Source organism: Mobula birostris, chromosome 10 (assembly GCF_030028105.1).
Source record: "Mobula birostris isolate sMobBir1 chromosome 10, sMobBir1.hap1, whole genome shotgun sequence".
NCBI lineage: Eukaryota > Metazoa > Chordata > Chondrichthyes > Myliobatiformes > Myliobatidae > Mobula > Mobula birostris.
The window spans coordinates 42,169,751-42,189,042 of NC_092379.1; the positions used below are offsets into that span (position 1 = coordinate 42,169,751).

The 19,292-nt window shown below is 43.9% G+C and overlaps 1 protein-coding gene across 1 annotated transcript in view; it reads right to left on the bottom strand.

Moving 5' to 3' along the window:
- LOC140203626 (serine/threonine-protein phosphatase 2A 65 kDa regulatory subunit A beta isoform-like) overlaps positions 1–16,504 on the bottom strand; it is a 51,797-nt gene extending 35,293 nt beyond the window's left edge. The window contains exons 1-7 of the mRNA XM_072269674.1: positions 16,352–16,504; positions 14,116–14,206; positions 13,924–14,024; positions 10,297–10,529; positions 8,382–8,529; positions 5,392–5,547; positions 2,072–2,186 (exon numbers count right to left, since the gene is read on the bottom strand). Coding sequence (XP_072125775.1) covers positions 2,072–2,186; positions 5,392–5,547; positions 8,382–8,529; positions 10,297–10,529; positions 13,924–14,024; positions 14,116–14,206; positions 16,352–16,504 — 997 coding nt within the window. The remainder of the gene's footprint in view (positions 1–2,071; positions 2,187–5,391; positions 5,548–8,381; positions 8,530–10,296; positions 10,530–13,923; positions 14,025–14,115; positions 14,207–16,351) is intronic.
- Positions 16,505–19,292: the final 2,788 nt, after the last annotated feature.

Here is a 19,292-nt window from a genome sequence, read left to right on the forward strand (position 1 = left end):
GCTGAAAAGCATCTGCCTTAATATTTGTATCTTCTCACAAGATAGTGGCAAGAGAAAACATACATTCTGAAGCACTATTTAAGTAGCACAAGGAAAAGCAAGGCCAGCACCTACAGTGTAAACATCAAGAGTCAGCACAGGTTCAATTCTGGCACATCTGTACGTTCTCCCTGGAGTAAACCCCGAGGGAAAAATCCGGAGCCGGATTCTCCGAGGCAATCCTACGTTGAGTTCAACGCTGACTGGCAACTCCTGCGATGCCACTGGTACCAAACTGTATCGGTCTCTGCCGATCCTTCAGATTCATCAGATGCGTGGAGAGGGGGAGCCTGCTACATGGGCAACAGCTTACTCTCCATATCATACTGCCCTGGCTTACGTATCACGTAGACAGCTGCACGTAACATCCATGGTGGACCCTGACCAACGGAGGGCCTCGGGTTAGGCAGTCAGTGGTACAAACGTAAAGAACAGCATTCACTCTTTTTCACAATCTCACAACCTTTCAAGACTCTGCACAAGCAATGAAGTGCGATTTGTAAGGAGCAGCCACCATCGAAACATGAAGTCAAGTGGCACACAATTCCTTTCCATTTGCTGTCATCCAGTTCTGGGATCAGATCAGGATGCCAAAGGGGAGGCATGCTGGCATGCTGTTCTCACTTGGAGAAGTGTCACCTGGATATGTGGTACCACATTAAATAGAGTCATAGAAAAGCACAGCGCAGAAAAGGCCCTTTGGCCCCTCTCGTCCATTCTGAACAATTCAAACTATCTACTCCCATCTGCCTACACCAGGTCCATAACACCACCACCACCCCCATATCCCTACTATCCATGTACCTATTCAAACTTCTCTTAAATATTGAAATCAAAACTGCATGGGCCACTTGTGCTGGCAGCTCGTTCCACTCTCATGACCCTCTGTGTGAAGAAGTTTCCCCTCATGTTCCCCTTAAGCTTGTCACCTTTCACCCTTAACTCATGACCTCTGGTTGTAGTCCAACCCAATTTCAGTGGAAAAAACCTGCTTGCATTTATCCCATCCATACGCCCCCATAATATTGTACCTCCATCAAATCTCCTCTCAGTCTTCTGCATTCTGAAGAATACAGTCCTAACCTATTCAATCTTTCCTTCTAAGTCAGGTCCTCCAGACCAGGAAACATCCTTGTAAATTTTCTCTGCATTCTTTCAACCTTGTTTACATCTTTCACAGGAGTTCAAAGTTCAGGGGTGTCCAGGGAAGGGGTCGCACCTCTGGTGAAGGGGCTTGTCGTGTCCATTCCGGGGCAGCTCACTCACCTTTGCTCCCCACCGGACACTCATCTCTCCCCTGTGGCTGCAAGCAGCCATTTGCACGTGACAGCAGTCTCATACTCCAGTGAGATTCGGACAAGCCAGTCCTAGCACGCAAAGTCAACCTCAGCGGACTGGGCGGGTGCGATCTACAGTAAAGCCCAACGGCCAGGAAGGTGGCTCTGCATCGCGCTGTGGAGAGCGAGGGGCATGAAAAGACACAGAAAGCGTCCTGGTCATCCACTGCAAACAAGAAGACCCCTGTTTCTTCTGGCACGTGTTCATACCACTGGACCCGGACTTCTGAGGCCAAGAGAGTGGAACTGCCACAGTGCAAAGGCTTTTCCATTTTAAAAACTCTCCCGCACAGGTTTCCTGTCATCGTCGGACAAAATGTGCAACCACCATACACAACCTTGACATTTGTCTCCTTACAGGCAGCCACAAAGCAAAGGAACCCAACAGAACCCATTAAAGACAGAAAACCATCAATCACACAATGCGCAGGAAAAAAAGACAAATTGTGCAGACAAGAAAAGTAAGCAAATAATGTTCAGGACTGCACTGCAAAATGCCAGGTTGTACAGCTGGATCAAAGGCCTCGTCTCCACTAGGAAAGTTACAGGCACAGATTGCAGTGTCATTGCCCAGAACAAGAGTCTATTAATGAAGTAATTGATAGTTGTTTCTGCTGCCAGAAAGTTGTCACTGTGCTTCACCAACAACATCTTAAACCGGATGGAAAAGACAAGAATGAGAATTCCCAACCAACCTTTAACTTTGTTGGCCCCAGCTGCTCGCACTTCAGCCTCACAATCTTTCAACAGGTTTTGGAAAGCAGGAACCAGATCATTTTCCACAATTTCAGGACCCACGGTTTTCTGAAGCTTTAAAGGCAAGAGAAACCAAATGAGTAACAAAGATAGAGCGGGTTTCAATAGCAGCAATCTGTGCATTAACACGTGAACAGAGGAATCACAAAGACAACACCATCTTTCTTTTCCACACTGGTCTCGCTGCTGCCATCAGGTAGAAGGTGCAGGAGCCTCAGGACCCTCACCACCAGGTTCAAGAACAGTCACTATCCCTCAATCATCAGGTAGAAGGTACAGGAGCCTCAGGACCCACACCTCCAGGCTCGAGAACAGCTATTACCCCTCAACTATCAGGTAGAAGCTGCAGGAGCCTCAGGACCCACACCACCAGGTTCAAGAACAGTTATTACCCCTCAACCATAAGGATCTTGAACTACAGGGGATCAGTACACTTAATCAATTGAGATGTTCCCACGAGCAATGATCTTACTTTAATTACTCTTTATCTTGTTATTTCATACTCTTGTTATTTATTGCTATTTATTTATATTTGCATTTGTACTTTATCTTTTATTGATCCTGTTTACAGTTACTATTCTATAGAAATTGCTGAGTATGCCCACAGGAAAATGAATCTCAGGGTTTTATGTGGTGACATGTATGTACTCTGAAAATATGAACTTCAAAATTAAAAATCTGAACTATACTTTAGCTACAGACTTCATTGCAAGATTAGTTTATACGTGATCTTGAGCATAGAAAGTGCCTTTTGTGATGGTCTGTCATTAGCAATGATAGCAGAACTTTATAAATACAATAAACTCTGTATCGTTCTAATGCAATTGTTTTCCAATAATGGGTTGGTGCCAATTTCACAAGTGCTCTGGCAACCTTTATCTTGTTCTGGCATATTTCCCCTTCCTTTCCAGTCCTGATGAAAGGTCTTGGCCCAAAACGTCAACTGTTTATTCACTTCCATAGATGCAGCCTGACCTGCTGAGTTCTTCCAGCATTTTTGTGTGTGTTACCTTATATGGAGCTTATTTTTGAACACGGGTTAGTTATCGTATAAAGACAGACAATATAACGTCTTTGCCTGTTCCAAGGGTAACAATCCTAAGCTGACAAAATGGCTGTGTTTTCTGTGTCCTTTTGAACACTGGTCCATCTGTAATTTGCTTTAATTTTCGATCAGGTTTACAGTTTTGAATTATGTAATTTTATCATGGGTGGCAGGGTGGAAATACATCTCTACCAAGAGACATGTAAGGCGTTCCTTCCCTCCGCTAGCCTGCAGGTCACCCTTGGGCAAGGTGTAGCACCTGCTTAGCCAACCCCACCCCCCCAATCAGGGTCACGTGAAGCCATGGGGTAAGAGGAAAGAAACCCAGAGAAATGTTGCCATTGTGTTCAGATGTTTATCAATGAGTGGATACCCCATGCTCTGGTAAAGAAATAAATGAGTGGGGAGAAAAAGGGAATGGTCAGATAAATGGTGTCCATTTAGAAGCAGCATTCTTTAGTGTTACCCAGGTAAAACAGCTGTAATGATCTATCCTTGATAAAATATCCACAGATAAACCAGCTGCTTCAGTACAGATTTTACACTCATACAGAACAGAAAGATTTAATCTCAATGCTTTGGGGTGGGACCGGATTTTCCTGGCCTAAAGAGACGGAATTTTAAATTTTTAAAGAAAGGCAAAGTTGAGAAAATATTGTCGTTGATGGCTCTGAATCCGAAAGTATGGTACACAGACAACAACGTGAGCAATTGTAATCAGCTAATTTCTCAGGTCAAAAGAAACAACTAAATAATGTTATTTAATCATTAAATAATGCTTCTTAATTGTTAAATAATGTTAACCTGATTGTTAATGTTTGCAATTAACCTGTGTAGGCAATGTGCCTTTATTTTGAGGATTTGTATTACATTGTGGTGAGAAAAGCACAGAGATTTCAGTAGATCCGAGTGTTTTCCCAGGCTGGGAAAGTCTAAGACTAAAGGGCATAGATTTAATTGGAGACACAGAACACAACAAGCTGTTCCGGCCCTTCAAACTGCACCGCCAGTAACCCACCAACTTGTGCAACAATCTACAATGACCCTTTAACCTACTAACCGGAATGCTTTTGGACTGTGCGAGGAAACCGGAGCAACAGGAGGAAGCCTGAGGCAACAAGTTTTATACCGAGAACAAAGACCATCTGGTTCAAAAACTATAAACACACAGGAGATTCTGCAGATGCTGGAAACCCAGCACAAAATACTGGAGGAACTCAGCAGGCCAGGCAGCATCTATGGAAATGAAATAAACAGTCGATCTTTCGGGCCGAGACTGCTCTTCGGGACTATAAATCTGCCGATGACACAACTATTGTTGGCAGAATTTCAGATGGTGACAAGGAGCCGAAGAGGAGTGAGATAGATCAGCTGGTTGAGTGGTGTGGCAACAATCTGGCACTTTGTCAGTAAGACCAAGGAACTGATTGTGGACCACAGGAGGGTGAAGTTGAATCACCACCTCCCTACACCATACCTGGTTTGTGTGAAGTCAGCAGTGGGAAGGAACCAGCAAAGTCCAGTCCATCAAAATTTTAATTAAATTAATTAATTAATGCCCTACATCACAAAATTTACCACAATGACAGTAAAACCAATGATTGTGGACGTCAGGAAGGGGAAGTCAAGGGAACATACGTCAGTCCTAATCAAGGGGACTGTGGAAAGGGTGAGTAATTTCAAGTTCCTGAGTGTCAAAGTCTCTGAGGATCGTCCTGGCTTTTCAACCTTTCGGCTCATTTTTAAACAGAACTGAAGTTCCCCTTGACTTCCTCCAGTCGAAAGTGAAAAATATCAGTGTCATCAACCTGTGCACGTGCTGAATCCCCAGATCCCTGGCACTATGCCAACAAGTTTGTTCTAAACCCCTGTCACAGGATTATCCTTCAGATACACTGAAAAAGATCTGAGCTCAATTCAGACCAACTTTGTTCTATTTCAGATCCATGTTTAAAAACAGGCTAATTAAATGAATCTGGAAAGAAATCTCAGCACCTTTTGGCATGTCAGTCAATTATATTAAAAATACGCAGGTGCTTGATTTAATGATTTTTTAAAACTATATTAGAGGAACTAATCGTGTTTTCATGACTTTTGACAGAATCAGAAGGGATTCCAGCTGGAACAGAAAACTTAAAGACTAGCTTTAAAACATAAATGCACCATATCATCATACCAAAGAGATGCATTTTGTGCTTTAGCAATAACACGTACCTCAGAAAATTTGTCTGCCACCACATAGCGAACACGCCAGGATTCATCGTCCACTGCCTGCCGGAGGGTCGGCATCACCAACGTTGCCAGGTCTTCCTGGGGCAGCAGCTGGGCTATGCTCACACAAGCCTCAACTGCCAACAGCCTCACCGAATCCTGTGAAAAAGATGTTCAAACCGGGTTTGAGCTGGTTCTTCATTAAAAAACAAAATTAATTTCCTGAAGTTAACATTAGGAAGAACTAATCTCATCAAAAAAATCATAAAAATAAATACTGACAATATAACAATTGTTTCCCAGATGATATCCGTTCAGATCACCTAGAAAGTAGCAACAGGTTTCATTACTTTGCAATGTGTGCTGGAATCTTCCCAGGATACAAGTACTGGAATGGAAATTTGGAGTGTATCAACATGCAACCTTTGATGGAAGCATTCCTTGGATTAGTATATTAGCAAATGTCATGACAGTGCAAAAATTTATTGATAAATCAATTTTCTTTCTCCTGCTCTTGAAGCACCATTCTCTGCTGAGTGAATCTCCAAGCTAATCACCCAAGTGGTCACTTTTCACCGTAGGATGTAGGAGCTGAATTAGGCCATTTGGCACATCGAGTCTCCTCTGACATTTCATCATGGTTGATCCATTTCACCTTCAGCCCAATCTCCTGCCTTCTCCCCATATCTCTTCATCGAAACAGGGAAATCTACAGCACTTTACAGGCTATCCAGCCCCAAAGTTGTGCAGACCAAGTAACCTACTCGAGAAACTGCCTAGAATTTCCCTACCGCATAGCCCTCTATTTTCCTAAGCTCCATGTACCTATCTAAGAGTCTCTTAAAAAACCCTGTATCCATCTCTACCACCTTTGTTGTCAGTGCATTCCACACACCCACCACTCTCTAGGTGAGAAACTTACCTCTGACGTCCCCCTTATACCTACTTTCAAGCACCTTAAAACTATGCCCCCTCATGTTAGCCATTTCAGCCCTGGGAAAAAGTCTCCGGCTATCCACACAATTAATACCTCTTATCATCTTACACGCTTCAACCAGGTCACTTCTCATGCCCTGACTAATCAAGAATCTATCAACCTCTCTGCCCTGAATATACCCAATGACTTCTCCTCTGTGACAATGAATTCCACAGATTCTCTGGATAAGGAAATCCTTCCTCATCTCCATTCTAAATGGACAAACCTCTGCTCTGAGATTGCTTCCTCTGGTCTTAGGCTGTCCCACCATAAAAAACATCCTCCCCATATGCACTCTAGAGGCCTTTTAGTATTTGACAGGTTACAATGAGATCCCTCCCCCTCATTCTTCTAAATTCAAATGAGTACAGGAACAGAGCCATCGAATGCTCCTTGAACGACAAGCCTTTCAATCCTGGACCTTTCAATCACTTTCGTGACCCTCCGTTGAACCCACTCCTGTCTTGGCAAACCCTTTGTTAGATAAGGGGCCCAAAACTACCTTCAATATTCCAAGTGAAGCCTTATAAAATGTGAACATTGCATCCTTGTTTTGATACGCTAGCCATCATTGGTGGGGTCTGAACCTGGAGCAAGTGTGAACATCTCCTTGGCTACAGATGTGAAGGTTTATTTCCAGGAGTCACTGGATAGTAACCAGAAGAGAAGCTTCCTCAACACCAAGGAGCACACGTCCAACCGTTAACCAGAAGCTAGGTGAGGGTCAAAGTGTCCATCCCAGCTCCCCTTCAGCGTACCATTTCTGTACGACTCTGGCTCCTTAGTACACGAGGATACTGCGGACTGCGTCAAGCCTTTTGCCCGGGATACTTGAGGTTGGAGGAATATGAAAGGACACACACTGATTAAACAGTTCGCTCTTCAGGCAAAAGCCTCAAGATAACCACCTTCTTGGAGGAGCATCTCCAGCTGGAGTACTGGAATGGTGTAATCATGCCAATAGATTGACAGGCACTGCTTCCATCTGCTGTGGACAAAGGAACTTTATAAAGCAGAGGCTCCCAACCTGGGGCCCCTCGGTTGATGGTAGGGGGTCGATGGCGTAAAAGAGGGTTGTGAACCCCGGTTACAAAGGTGAACAGATGGTGCAGACTACGACAACAGAAACTTTGCAAGCAGGAAGTGGCATTAACAAGGCGTAGCATATTGAGTACATGGACGTATTAACCGGATGCAACTCAGTTCTTTGCCACGGACACACCATCCGTACTAATTTTTCCCACCTCCAGCTCATCCATACAGTAAAATGCAAGCGGTAATGTTGGGGGGGGAGGTGTGAAATCATGCAATTGCTCCAGTGAGCGGAATGACAGACAGCCTGTTACCGGAATGAGCCAAGTGCTCTCCGTTATTTCACACACTGCCATGACGTGTGGGATACAGAGGCTCCTCAGTACAAGCAATTGATACACATGTGACATAAAGCCAAGGTGACAGCAGCAGCTTCAGCAAGATAAATCATGACAAGCCATGGGGAATAAGATCACCTTTCTTCACTATAATCCACGCTTCCTTCATCCACGTCACCTGCATTCCCACCCCACAAGCCTTTCCAGCGCATCAGTGTCTGTAGCCCCCACCACCCACAATAGACTCCTAGACTAATCTCAATCCTCCGCTATCTGCAAGAGGTCTCTGCCACTAATCACACCCCCCTTCACCCACCCCACCCTTCAGGGTTCCACGCCACTCATTCATCCTCGCCGCTCTCCCCGAAAGCAAGACAAGGTCTACACTCGCCCATTTGCCTCTGTTCAGGGCTGCAAACAGTTCTTGCAGGCGAAGCGGTGCTTTCCTCTCGGGGCTATTCGCTGTATCTGGAGCTCCTGCCGTGGCCTCCTCGACATCGGAGGACCAACACAGATGGGGTTGGGGGGGCGGCTTCTTCAACGAGCACCTTCTCTGGTTCCGCTGCGACAGCCGGGGTATCCCAATGGCCACCCACTTCAATTCGACTTCCCGCTGCCACCCCAGTGTCTGCTCTACAACTACATACCTGCTCATCAGAAGCCAGGGAAGTGAAGAGGGGTATAATGTCACTTTTCAAAAACTCCAGCTCCACAACCTTTGCAAATTCACCCAACTTTGATGCTGCTGCCTGGCGGACCACTGGTGTGTCATCTGAGCACAAGCTGTGGAAAAGTCTGCAGAAAAAATAAAATTAAAGGTCACATAGGAGTAGTCGCCCATTGATGCAGAACTTAACAATTCGCAAGCAGAAATACAAGCACTAAAAATTGACATTTTTGCAATTAATGTTTCTAAATCAGAAGCTACTAAAATATTTTGCTAAACCCATCATCATTATGTGCTGTGTCATATGCTATGGGTGGTCACGGTCTTTCCATGACCCTGATTGTTCTCCGTAAAGTTTTCTACAGAAGTGGTTTGTCATTTCCGCCTTCTGGGCAGTGTGTGTCTGTACAAGGTGGGTGACCCCCAGCCCATTATCAATGCACTTCAGAAACTGTCTACCTGGCGTCAGGTGTCGCATAACCGGGACTTGTGATCTGCACCGGCTGCTCATCCACCACCTGACCCCATGGCTTCACCTGACCCTGATCGGGGCGGGGGCGGTCGGGAGGGGTCGATGGTATCGAAGCAGGAGCTACACCTTGCCCAAGGGTGGCCTGCAGACCAGCAGAAGGAAGCCTTACACCTCCTTTGGTAGAGACGCATCTCCACCACACCATCCAAAAATCCAATATTTGTGGTATTCAGATTTTATCCTGAGAAATACTTCAAGATAGCAACAGAATATAGAAATTTACTGCACATTACAGACCCTTCAGCCCACAATGTTGTGCTGACCACGTAACCTACTCTAGAAGCTGCCTAGAATTTCCCCACCATACAGCCCTGTCTTTTTCTGAAACAACTGACTGTATCTGAAAGTTTACACAAATGACACCACAAAAAATTTTAATTCAGGGAGTAAAGCGGCTGGAACTGAACCCCAGATGTGGGACTCCCGCACTTGGAGCAGAACAGAGCCATTGGTTGTGGACTGCAGGGGCACACAGTTACCAAAGCAACCTTCTCGTCCGACAAAACTCAAACACCTCCGAACAAGTGAAATCCTCTGCGCGCCAGATTAATCAAAATGGCCCTGAAGCAGAGCAACAGGCTTGACAAGACACGGCTCTCAAAAAGAGCACGCCTTTGTAAATGACAAGGCCACTTCAACCCCACAGCCGAGAGTAAGCGATGAGCACCACTCCACTGTGATGCGCCTCGGCTTTTGCTCCTTCCTCACTAAAAACACACAAAAAACCTTCAGTTTATGTCATTAAAAACAAAAATGCCACACTTTCTGTGCTATTTTGGGGCTGATTATTCTCTAAACTAGAAACTTCTACCCACTCAGTTAAAACAAGGTCCCGTCCACCATGGTGGTAGCATCTTATCGCCAATAAAACCAAATTATACCGAAATTGGGTGGCAGGAAGGAAATATGTCCCTGCCAAAGGAGGTGTAAGGCACTCCTTCCCTCCACTAGCCTGCAGGTCACCCTAGGGCAAGGTGTAGCACCCGCTTAGCCTCCCCGATCAGGACTACGTGAAGCCGTGGGAGCAGGTGGTGGACGGTTGTATTAGCAGCAGGTGCAGATCTCAACTCCTGACACTGACACCAGGCAGACAGTCTCGGAAGCGTATTGATAATGGGCTGGGGGTCACCCGTCTTGTAAAGACACACGCTGCCCAGAAAGAAGGCAATGGCAAACCACTTGTGTAGAAAACTTCGCCAAGAACAATCCTGTCCACGGAAAGACCCACGATCGCCCACACCATACGACACGGTACATAATGAGCGATACTACAGGATGTAGATTTTCTACAATAATACTGTAATATTCCTAGCCAACTTCAATCATGTTCATCTCCAGCATTCCAAGGGAGGAAAGTACTTACTGACGCAGCTCGGTCTTTACACAGCTGGATACCCGAGGGTAGCAGACACTGAAAAGGCTGCATGCCGAAGTCCTGGACGTGAACCAGTCACCACAAGTCAGGCGCTTGACCAGTGGCACAAAGTGGACTTCTAGGTCTGCAGGAGAGTGCTCGTGGGAGATGGTTCGCAGTGAATCGATGGCTTTATTTCGTACTACCGATTTTTCCACCGTTGCCAGGTTCTCCAAGGGAGGCTGATTAGTGGGAAAGAATTAAACTGAAACACATCTTCTTTTTACTCTACTTCTAAGAAACACAATATTTAGAAACAATCTTTAAGATAAATTCTTACATTGCTGAGAATTAGGAATTCTCATAAAGAAAATGAGACAGAGAAACATTTAAAGGCAGAAGAATATAGAGCCGTGCTGGAGGACAAAACACAAACTACCAAAAACTGTATAAATCAAAGGACATATTTTCTCAATCACAGAAATTCCCAAGGTTCCTAACCAGAAAACTCTGTACTAATATTAAATGGAAATTACACTGACACATTCCTAATTACCAGTAATTACTATTTCATCTTCAAATTAAGTACCAATAATTGTTCATCCTATGAGGTTTTAATATGCAAATAAACATGAAGCTGCCTGTCAGAATAATTTTGCCAAAGTTTGAGGGAAGTCCATGGTCATCCACTTTGTTAGAAGAAATAAAAGTGTAAACTACTTTCTAAATTGGGAGAAAATTCAAGAATCCGAGGTGCAAAGGGACTTGGGAGTCCTCGTGCAGCATTCACTAAAGGTTAACTTGCAGGCTGAGGAAGGCAAATGCAATGTTAGCAGTCATTTCGAGAGGACTAGAATATAAAAGCAGGGATGTAGTGTTAAGGTTTTATAATGTATTGGTGAGGCATCATTTAGAGTATTATGAGGAGATTTGGGCCCCTCATCTAAGAAAGGAGGTGCTGACAGTGTGCAGAGTTTCAAGGAGATTCACAAAAATAATACTGGGAATGAAAGGCTTGTCACGTGAGGAGCCTTTGATGGCTCTGGGCCTGTACTCGCTGGAGTTCAGAAGAATGAGAAGAGACCTCATTGAAACCTATCAAATGTTGGAAGGTCTGAATAGAGTGGATGTGGAGAGGATGTTTCCTATGGCAGGGGAGTCTAAGGCTAGAGGGCACAGCCCCAGAATAGAGGGATATGCTTTTAGAATGAAAATGATGAGGAATTTCTTTAGCCAGAGGGTGGTGAATATGTGGAATTCTGTGCCACAGGTGGCTGTGGCGGACAAGTCATTGGGTATATTTAAGGCAGAGGTTGATAGGTTCTTGATAGGTTCATGGCATCAAAGGTTACTGGGAGAAGACTGGGGAGTGGGGCAGAGGAGGGGAAAAAAGGATCAGCCATGATTGAAAGACAAATTGATAAGACTCTTGATTAATCGCAGCATGGAAGGATACAGGGAGAAGGCAGGAGATTGGGGCTGAGAGGGGAAAATGGATCGATGGGCCAAATAGCCTAACTCTGCACCTATATCTTATATAACTATTCAAACAACAACTGTGCCCACGTTTCAGTTTAGAATTGCAGGCATCACAGGGGCTCCGAGAAAACGTTTCTGAATTGCTATTTTCTATAATACAAAGCCACGCCATCTCAGCGTTCTTCAAGAAACACTGCTAAAAGTTTGTGATATTTTATATACAGCCCCCACCCACACATGAGCAAATTGGATTCCTTACGTAAATGCTTTAAGAATTCTCTGCCTGTACTCGCAGGTAATTTTACACAAAAAGAAAACATTTTTGAAAGGAGTATCAATACAAAAGAACGTACACACTCTATACGCAACATACTGACGCTGGAATGTCTAATTTGAAACCACTGCAATCAATAAAGTAAAACATGGAATAGTAAAGTACAGAAACAGGCCATTCGGCCCACAATGTTGTGCTGAACCAGCTAAAAAGAAAATCAAAAACCACCAAGAACTAATCCCTCCTACCTACACAATGTCCATCTCCCTCCATCTTTTTCATACCCATGCGCCTATCCAAAAGTCTCTGAAAAGTCTCTACCATCATACCAGTCAATGTATTCCAGGCATCCACCACTCTGATGGTAAAAAAAACTTACCCCTCACATCCCCCTTGAACCTACCTACCCACTCTCACCTTTAATGCATACCTCTGGTATTAGACATTTAAATCCTGGGAAACAGATACTCCTCTTTACTTAATCTATGTACATGCTCCTCATAATCTTACAAACCTCTAGCAGATCTCCCCTCGGCCTCCAGCGCTTCAGAGAAAACAACATAAGTTTATCCAGCTCTCATGATCACACGTCCTCTAAACCAGGCAACATTCTGGCGAACCTCTTCCGCATCGACCCCAAAGCCCCAACATCTTTCCTATAGTGGGACAATCAGAACTGCATGCAATACTCCAGACGTGGCCCACCCAGAGTCTGATAAAGTTGCAGCACTTCCTCTAAAGCAGGCAGCATCCTGGTTAAACCTCATTGATCGAGCTACTTTGGTGGTTTCATAAATTGATTTCATTGTTTTAATTCTGAATTGTCCTATGATGAACTGATCACTGAAAATCATTTCAATTTGATCTATGCCCTGTAATAGCCTGAGGCCCTCGTTATTTAATTTCAGAATCTTGTTCCCCATTACGGGTATTTAAAAGCAATACAAGTATGTTATTTTAAATAAATATTTAATGCATAGGACCATTGCATCTGGGCATTAAAATCTGTGTTTTGTTTCCCCCAGTTGGGCTCATGTTGAACGTATATTTGGTCAATACAGAGCAGAGGTTTCAGTGTTCGGGGGACGGTATCAGTCCATGTATGTTTTCCAACAGGCTGCGTGGGTGAACCTGGATCAGGGGTAGAGTAACTACACTTCACTGTAGCAATTCTCAATGATACACCCCTCCAATATTTCAACCAGGTCCTGAAGAAGGGTCTCGGCCAGAAACATCGACCGCTTACTCTTTTCCACAGACGCTGCCTGAGCTGCTGAGTTCCTCCAGCGTTTTGTGAGAGTTGATTTGGATTTCCAGCATCTACAGACTTTCTCGTGCCTACAAATGTGTTGGGGTGGCACAAAGCCTCATCTGCCTCAAAGATTTTATTGCAAACAATAAAAGCAGAGAGGGTTCTGTATGTGTCCGTTTACCCCTCATTCATGCAACCCATCATAACAAAGAAAGATTACAGGGCCATTGCCGGGTTTGGAGGACCTGAGTTATATGGAAAGATTGAATATGTTAGGACTTCTTTTTAACTTGGAACATAGAAGATTGCAAAGAGATATGACAGAAGGAGACAAGATTATGAGGGGTTTAGATAGGGTAAATGCAAGCAGTCATTGTCCACTGAGGTTGGATGAGACTGCAGCTAGAGGTCATGGGTTAAGGGTGAAAGGTGAAATGTTTAAGGGGAACATGTGCTGAACTTTTCTATGACTCATTATAAAGTCACTTACTTTATCATTGCCTGTGGTACCCTGCTGCTTTGAGAATCATCTTCTGGAAATTAACCTTTATTAAGACAGTAATACCACTTCAATGGCATTAACCGCGTGTCTGTCTTGTGCAGTGCTTTGTAAATGTACGACCGCTCTTACCAGCAAACAGTGAACATACTCCGGTCCGCCAACGAGCACCGTGAAGCTCCCTAGTTGCTCCGCTAATGCCAGCAGTGCCTCGTCTTCATCGAAAATGGTGTCTGCATCTAGACGAGAAATCAGTGGCAAGGTGACTCTGAGAGGCGATTGTTCAAACCGAAGCAGCCCAACCACACGCAGCTTTGTACCTACCAGTCAGAAGTGGGAGCAGCTCATTCCGGGTATGCTCTACCCCCAAGGCCAAGGCAATTGTGGACAGTTGCTTTATGTTGTTCAACCGTGACTGGGGAAAGGAAAGAAATGAAATTGATCAATGCCATCCAACCCTGAACAGAATTCTGGAAAAAAAAAGATATTACTGGCCACTCCACTGGGCACCGCACAACATTATTCTCGTCAGCACAAGTCCCGAGCCCAGTCATTAAATGGTTTCTCTTTCTACAGATGCCGAGCCTCTGCTTTGGTCATCCATTTCCATGAATACAGGACCATAATTCACTGAAAGTGGTACCATGGGTAGATATGGTCATGAAGAAAGCTTCTGGCACCTTGGGCTTCATAAATCAAGGTAAGTTTGGATGTTATGTTGAAATTCTATAAGACAGTAGTAAGACCTAATTTGGAGTGTCATGTGCACTTTCAGCTGCCTACCCACAGGAAAGATGTCAGTAAAGTTGAAAGAGTACAGAGAAGGTTTAGAAGGATGGTGCCAGGACTGGAGGACCTGAGTTATGAGGGAAGATTGAATAGGTTAGGCCCTTATTGCTTGGAACATAGAAGATTGAGAGGAGATTTGACAGAGGTATGAAGGATCTAGGGTAAATGCAAGCAGATTTTTGCCACTTAGGTTGGGTGGGACTACAACCAGAGGCCATGGTTTAAGAGTGAAAGGTGAGAGGTTTAAGGAGAACATGAGGGGGGAATTTCTTCACTCAGAAGGTGGTGAGAGTGTGGAATGAGCTACATACTTTTCAAAAACTTGTGAACGTCAGAAGCAATATAGCAATGCAAAGGGCCTTAAGAATAAGTTGAGGGTGATATGAAGGATCTTCCAGCAATGGAACGGAAACAAAAAGAATAAAGCTAGATCAAGTCCTTTGAATAACCATATACTTAATTTCCTCAACAGTTTTCCAAATTAAACAATGAATATTGTGGATAGCAAATTGATTTTGGAGTAGTATATACAGACAACTTTCTTATTGCCCTAATCAAAGACTGGCAGGACAGTCAAGGTAAGAAGGTATAACAATAATCTTACCTCTAGTTTTTTACTGAGTCTGGCCTCCTGTGCCTTCAATCTCTCCTCCTGATACTTTTCATGCACTTCCTTCAATTTGTCTACACTAGATCTCTTGGCAGATGCTGTCCCTGTTAGGGATGCAATCAAATCAAAGTTATAATAGGTAGTAGCTTCCAATTCAACCAATTCTTTATCATTCAAAATATACACCTCAGCAGGGAGAAATCAACTAATAATTTTACTTAGTTTCTATTCATTTATCGCTACCTGAAGCTTAAGTTTCCAATTAAAATCTATCTGATTCAACGCAGTAATAGCTGCCAGAATTAATTGGAAACTCTCACATACCATTTTGTTTTGTTTATCACACATGTACTGAGAGCCCCAGTCTTAGAACACATACCGACTAACACATGTAGGGTTCTTGGTAATGTTAACTGCTAAGGCTAATGAAATGGCGTCTCTGTAATGCTAACTGCTGATGTAATAGTTTCTCTGTAGCTGCGATATTTGGGTTTTAACTACAGATAACAGGGAACTAACCAAATGAGAGACACATTATTCTATCTTGTTTGTCTGGGAACCGAGCTTTTGTGGTTTTTCGGTCGAGGCGAGTGAGGAGGTAGAACGAGTGTGGGGAGTGCTCGGTGATCACCGGACGGAGTCTACGGGAATTCGAGGGTCCAGCGGTTGGCAACGTTTCGGCGGAGGTCATTGAGGAGGAACACCGGAGGCGTGAGCTCCAAAGATTTTTGTGCACAAACTGTTAACTTTAACAAGAGTGGCGTCTTTGTCTTTTATATTTGGTTTCTCTACTAACCACACAACAAAATAAGGGTTATAAAGGCCATGTGTCAGTTTGCCATCACCGTGAAGGCCGACGAAAAGGAAAGGGCGGATTGAGCAGTGGATCATTTGGGGGCTTCTGATGATGCCCTACCTCCAGTTTACTGTAACCTGACTGCTCTGAAGAGCAAGCAGCTGCCGGAATTGAGTTCTGGAGGAGTGGCAGCTGCTCAGTGAGGTGATCCGGGCACTGGCACTATCTGGTATGTATTTGGAAAGGGGGATATGGCGCAGGCGGAGAAGACAAAACCAGCTTCAGTACCTCCATTACTGAGAGAATAGCCTCGTTTGAAGTTAAAGAACCAAATTTTATACCGGTCATGTCAGCCCCGGACCGACCTCGGCGTTGCCAGCTGGTTCTGCCTGAGAAGTATCGGAGCATTGCGTTGAGTTCACTTCATGATGATCCTGGACATTTGGGGGTGGACAAGACCTATGGTTTTTCTGGCCCTGAATGAAGTTGGAGGTTGAAGAGGACTGCAAGTCGTGCATTCGCTGCATACGCTGGAAGACACTGCCTGTGCAGGCAGCTCCTCTGTCATACCTGCAGAGTGCAGGGCTCCTGGACCTGGTGTGTATGGATTTCCTCTCTATAGAACCCGATGCCAGCAACACGGCCAGTGTCTTAGTCATCACGGACCACTACACTGGATATGCTCAGGCTTTTCCTATCAAGGACCAGAAGGCGACTACGGTGGCAAAAGTGTTATGGGAGAAGTATTTCATGCATTATGGCCTTCCCCAGGCGGATACATAGCGACCAGGGATGGGACTTCGAGAGTAGACTCATCTACGAGTTACTGGGCATGCTGGGAGTTGAGAAATTGAGGACCATGCCCTATCATCTGCAGGGCAATCCCCAGCCTGAGAGGTTTAAGCTTGGGACCCTGGAGATCAGCAAGGAGAGCAGGTGGAGTTAACATATCGGGCATCTGGTTCACTGTACCCGAAATGAAGCTACTGCGTGCACGCCATATGCAGGAAGCCAAGGCGTTACTAGTGAAGGCTTGAAACATGGATTGTCCCATATAACTGCTGAAAAGGCATGTTTAATTGGGGCCCATGCAACTGTCCGAGGCTTCACCTTTAGTTTGGAGAAAGTGGGAGAAACCTAAGTCAAACTTGAGAGTAAGAACTAGTTCTACCAGGTGAGGAAAGATGGTGATGAAGGGGAACTGATGAGGTCTGTTGTCTAGAAAGAAGCAGAACATTAAGGACTTCCTGGAAGGGGATGAAAATGTATAAACACTAAACCCATAGTGAAAATAAAGTGATCTGGGCCAAGTAACTGAAAGTGATTGAAGTGATGGAGAGATTGCAGACCAGATAATGTTCTAAGTGTCGGTTGCCAGAAAAACATTGGCAAGAACTGGAGGAAGAACACTTCCTACTTCTTTTTAAAATTAGGACTACATTATCTGTTACATTGATAAAACCAGACAGGCTTCCGGTTACCATTGCATCTCTATTGGTAGAGTAATCCTTCAATACCGTACCATATGAATAGCCTGGATTGTGGGAGCCCAGGTCGGTCTTACAAGAGATAATGTTAAGCCTGGAAAATTGTAGCTATGGAGGAAAGATTGGATAAGCTTGGGTTGTTTTCTAGTCTTGAGATGTATAAAATTGGGAGGATCAAATGGCAGAAATGAGAAGGGCTTATTTCCTGAACAGGGGGATTAAAAAAAAACTGAGGTCCATCGTAACTGCTAGTAGTATTAAAAGTATTTTCACTCAGAGGATGGTAGAGGGATCTGAAATACTTCCCCTCATATTTAAAAAGTAAATGAATATCTGAAGCGCTGTGATCAACTGGGCTACAGAGCCTGAGGTAGGACGTGGAATTAGAATGGGTAGCTCTTTTCTTGACCATCACAGATGCAATTCCCAACATATTTATTTTTATGGTTCTATGAGCTTGGCTTAGGAAATAGGCAGGTAGGTTTTATTTTTAGAAACACAATTTAGTTGTTCAACTAATTTTTAAAAGTGTTTATACTTGTAAACTTTCAACTTAAAAAACTTTCTTTTATCAAGTGTTTTTGGAATGTGTCATCTCAGGTGTTTACAGAGAGAACATTTTGAGATGCAGACGTACCCTTTTTAACAAAGCAACTCAATGACACATTAGATCCTTCACCCTCAGGAAGCGATTTCCAGCTCTTTTCAGATTCAGCCCTGAAAACAAAAAGAAGAAAACTAATTTTGAGCTTAAGAGCTTGGCAGATAAATATCATATTGTCTTTGGAATTTTGCAGTGACGAAGGATCGCTGATCGACATTGCAGACTGCTTTTCTTTTCACAAATTCTGCCTGATTCCGTGCGTGTTACAGCAAGCCACTCACAACATTTCTGAGCCAAATCCCACAGACTCAGGAGCACAGCAAATATCATAGATTATCATTAAACTGCAGAATAGAATGAATTATGTCACTGGATGGAACAATCAGCTCTTGAAAGAAAACCTGCTAGAAATTTAGTAAACTTTTTGAAAACAGAAATCAAAATATCACAGGTGCTGGAAATGTAAAGAGAATGACAAAATATTCAGCAGGTGAAGCAGTGTCTAAAAAGAGAGAAACAAAATTACTGAAATAATATTTCAAAAGTCACTGTCATTGTTTCATGCTCCACCTCCTCAGTAGAAAATACCGTACTACTCTTTAAAGAAGTCTGCTAAATAAATGAACAACAGTCACGTGCAACCTAATTTAAAAATAAGTACTTTCAATAGGGGAGAAGGCATCCCATTATGTTTAACTTATAAAACAGTGACACTACCAATATTCTGAGAAGTCCTTTTCCAACTAAGGCTGTATTGCCCAGTGACATTACCTTTGTAGAGAAAGTGGTTCAGCCTTGGGCTTCTCAGCAGCAATGGAGGAAGGGGTTTTGATTTGTGGTTTGGTGGAACTGGACACTTTGCTTAGTTTTGCTGGAGTCCTTTTAATCGACTCATCACAGGACTGGTAATACAAGAGAAAGAAAACGGTGAAATGTTCAAAGGTTCATTTTATTGTCAAAGTATGCACGTACAACTCTGATACTTGTCTTCTCCAGATAGTCCTGAAATACAGAAAGACCATGAGAGTTGATGAAAGAATAGACACCAACTCTCCCCACCATCAGTACGACAAAGAAAAGAAACAATAACAATCCCCGACCCCCTCGCCTGCAAAACAGACCAGTCACAGTAACATCGAAACCCCCAACCCCACCTTACACACAAAATATTTACAGCTCACCCACCCACCAACCAGCCACAATTAACAAAACACC